Source organism: Juglans regia, chromosome 16, assembly GCF_001411555.2.
Source record: "Juglans regia cultivar Chandler chromosome 16, Walnut 2.0, whole genome shotgun sequence".
Lineage (NCBI taxonomy): Eukaryota > Viridiplantae > Streptophyta > Magnoliopsida > Fagales > Juglandaceae > Juglans > Juglans regia.
Genome location: NC_049916.1, coordinates 6,024,921 through 6,028,466, shown reverse-complemented (window position 1 = coordinate 6,028,466; position 3,546 = coordinate 6,024,921). Strand labels below are relative to the sequence as shown.

General features: G+C 36.2%; 1 protein-coding gene across 6 annotated transcripts; it reads left to right on the top strand.

The window, feature by feature from the left end:
• The first annotated feature begins 229 nt into the window (after positions 1–229).
• Positions 230–2,869, top strand: LOC109007526. 6 transcript variants are annotated; one of them, XM_018987217.2, is made up of 4 exons: positions 230–272; positions 1,505–1,722; positions 2,332–2,418; positions 2,509–2,869. In XM_018987217.2, exons 2-4 carry the CDS (start codon positions 1,522–1,524, stop codon positions 2,650–2,652), a joined length of 432 nt encoding a protein of 143 aa, XP_018842762.1. In that variant the 5' UTR covers positions 230–272; positions 1,505–1,521; the 3' UTR covers positions 2,653–2,869. The 6 variants fall into 6 exon arrangements, with proteins under 6 accessions (XP_018842762.1, XP_018842761.1, XP_018842759.1 ...); XM_018987216.2 differs by lacking the exon at positions 230–272 and adding an exon at positions 990–1,199; XM_018987214.2 differs by lacking the exon at positions 230–272 and adding an exon at positions 1,024–1,270.
• Positions 2,870–3,546: the final 677 nt, after the last annotated feature.

Sequence of the window (3,546 nt, the reverse complement as noted above, 5' to 3'; positions counted from 1 at the left end):
CCTGTCGTTATCTAAATCAAAAGTTTACACCAAAATCCAGGGGATGCCCATATAATTTAAGCCAACAGGCAAAAACTGCGTTTCACATGCGTGGTAATCAAGGAAATTATGTTTATGGTCAGTCCTTCTCATGAAAGATTTGTTCTTCCCCCCCCCCCCCTGTACCTCTATATATCATTTTCACTTTCGGTCCCATGAGTTTTCAGCTGAAGTCACCCAACACGTGCGATTTCTATGATGGAACTCAAAGTCTCGTCCATTGCATTTTTTGGGTATGTTCCAAAATCCTCAAAATTTTCAATTTTTTTGGTTTTTGACACTTTTGAGAGTCAAAACACACACACACACACACACACAGAGTTGATGATGGTTAATCTGAAAAATTCTACTAAACTCCCGGTTCACTAGCACACACCCACACAATGCCAAAAGAAACGACAACGAGGGGAGAGAACACAGGGGGCTTGGGGCGGGGTGGAATGAAAATGCCTCTTACATTCAAAACGTGTCGTTTAACATTTTTGTTTTTTTTTTTTGTTTTTTTTGTACACTATTGTGTAGAGGTTGAGTGAACAGTTAGAAGTTGTCTAGCTTTTACTCTAAAATTATTGATTTACAAAATCAATCCTCCCGAGCCACGTGTCCTTAAACGACGACAAACCAGCACTATACAATCCTCACTTGCCATTGGCATCGAAATGAGTTAGAGTATGATTATAAAATGTGAAATCTTTTTCTTTAAAATTTATTTTTTAAATTAAATTATGCACATAAATAATGTTTGGTGTATAAACTTTTAGATAAAATTATTCTTTTTAATTTATTTTCGAGGATAATCCGAAAGAATAAGAATTTTCCTAGAGTTCTAACTCTACTATTTATTTAAATAAAAAATAAATATTACATAATTTATTTAATACATATATCTCTCCCATATTCTTAATTTTTTTTTTATGTGAATTTAAATGCTTAGTGGAAAGAGATATATCATATAGTCATAGACGATCTCTTTTCTTCTTTTTTCTTTTTTCGTTTAGTGTGCTGGTCTTTGGGTAACTCTAATGGTCCTCTTCCAGTCCCCAAATTCAAAAAGAGTTTCTCTGCTATATATTAGCGTCATGTCAATTATCATCAATATTCCTAGAACAAAGGGGGCGTTGGCGTGCAAGATTAGACGACAGAGCAAAGTAGATTACAAGGTTGAGTAAAGATTTGGTATTATTTTATCGAGAGCAAAGAGGTTGAGTAAAGGTTGAGTAAAGATTACAAGGTTGAGTAAAGATTAGAGGTTTTTTGATCGTAGCCTTCTTCTCAGCGATTCGTTTTTTTTTTTTTTTTTTTTTTTTTTTTTTTCCCTTGGTAACCAAATCGTTCAGTAGAATGGGGGAAAGAGACTTGGAGGTGATAGAGATATCGCCGCCCTCGTCTGAGAAAAAGCCAAGAAGAAAGATCATTCAGGAAAGTCAAGATTTTTATTTTTTAGTTTCTTCATTCTGTTCTGCAGAGGAAGATGAGACTCCCATGAAACCCATGCTTTGCCTCAATAGCAAGAGCAGCCTAGATATCAAAAGCATCAAAGAAGTGGAGGACTGCTTCATCTTGGACTTCGACCCATTTGAGTCCATCGACCTTACCAAGCTCTCCTTAAACATTAATCCATCTGATGCTTTTGCTGCTTCTGATGGCACTAGTGATCTCTGTGTCATTGCAGAAAAGGGCCAGGTTTGTGCAGAATATATATTGGTAAAAAGAGATTGAAAACTGAAGTATTAATTGCTGCTGCTTCTATTGCTATTTTTTTGAATTTCTTATGCTCCTGATTTTGGAGGAATCAAATTGGAAATTGTGTTAAGATGTATGAATGAATGGTGAAGGGGGTTGGGAAAACTTGGATGTAAATGCATTTTTCATGTTAGGGTTTGTTTAGAAAAATTGCAGTACTTTATTATTCAGGTTTCTAAATCTTCGTGCTTGAATGTAACAAGTCTATAGATGCTATAGTTGTTGAGCTTCTCAAACAGACAAGCATGTGAAATTCATATGGTCTTAGTTCCTGGTGCCAGGAGAGAGGGGCTGGGTGGGGGGGTCGGGGGTGAAAGGAAGTTATGATTATGGTTATGGTCCAAATGGTTGGTACAAGGAAGAATTAAGCTCAACAATAACAATTATAGGGATTGATGCATATGTATAAAGTCCTATCTGATGGGGTCTGCAGGATTGTTGCTTTTGATAAGGTTTTCATTTGTGCGGTGAAAGGAAGTTACTCAAAATTTGTTATTGTGTGTGTGTATGTATTAACACAAGATTTTAATTTTATTTGATCATGGATAGGTGGCTTGTAGAGATTATCCGCATTCAAGGCATCTCTGTGTGGACCTTCCCTTTGAGACAACTCCTCATGAGAACTACTGTAAGCTGGTAATGGTATTCAATGTCTAATCAACTCAATGTGTATTTATCCATCACCCGATGCAATTGAATTAACTTTAATTTCTGGATTGATTTCAGTGTTTCTGTTACGTTTGCGATTCCGCAGCCCCTTGCAAGTATTGGACGGATCTCGAGCTAGCACATTGCAATGCTTCAGAGCATGTTGGAGATTGGACATACCAAAGGAAGTTGAGGAAACAGACATCAGCTGAGTTCAAATAAAATTGTTCTTAATTATTTGTGTCGTACCTTACAGAGTAATATTATTTTGTTACTAGGCTGTTAAAAGGATGCTTAGAATTTAACCTCTGGGTACTTTAGGTAGGTTTCTGATTCCTACAGAAGTCATCATTTAAGGCAGAACATATGAGAGTTTTGGAATGTTCATGTGACATGTAGATATTCTTAGATATATAAGATGGAGAGATTTAGTGCCAAATGAAAGAAATCCATTCAGTTCATTTTTTCAGTGATTGGAATATTTATGGTCTGCACTTTGTTTTCCAAATCATGTCACTTTTTGAGATTGCAGTTTTCCTTTTAAGGGACATAAGTTGATTACACATCTTGTCTGGTGTCAATCCTGAATGAAATAAAAAAATTGTAGTTTTATTGTTTGAGGCCATTATTGCAGTAGACAATACTACAGTGTCACTCGCTCTGAGAAAGTTGAGGGTGAGGAAAGCCAATTGCTTCCAGGAGGAAGATGCTGTAATACTTTAGTGTCCTAGAACTATTCTGGTTTCATTTCATAGATGAACTCCTTCATGGGAAGCAACTTTGGCGATAAAAGGTTACAATTTGTACCATTTAGGCTGTGACAAATGAACTGAAGAGTTGGGTTTACTTGGATTTTCTATCCCCGAGTTAGTCTTCGTACAATTCTCATTTGGGGACTGCTCATGTAAGCATATATAATTATGTTTAAAAAAAATCTAAAATTACAATAATATCATTTTTAAAATAATATTTTTTTTCCTTTTACCCTCATTCATCAATGGGACTGCACAGGCAGTTCCCCACGCAAGACTGCAAACAGAATTTCACTTCTACCCCCTCCATTTCTTTCTCTTCCTCTTGCTGGAATTCCCTACACTCTCTACAGCACTGATTTGC

What these genes read in the sequence shown, in the direction of transcription:
- LOC109007526 (XM_018987211.2), top strand. Translation starts at nt 1,381, where the DNA reads ATGGGGGAAAGAGACTTGGAGGTGATAGAGATATCGCCGCCCTCGTCT. An exon ending in TCATTGCAGAAAAGGGCCAG is followed by an intron (nt 1,723 to 2,331) that starts GTTTGTGCAGAA and finishes GATCATGGATAG; the next exon opens with GTGGCTTGTAGAGATTATCC. An exon ending in ATGAGAACTACTGTAAGCTG is followed by an intron (nt 2,419 to 2,508) that starts GTAATGGTATTC and finishes GATTGATTTCAG; the next exon opens with TGTTTCTGTTACGTTTGCGA.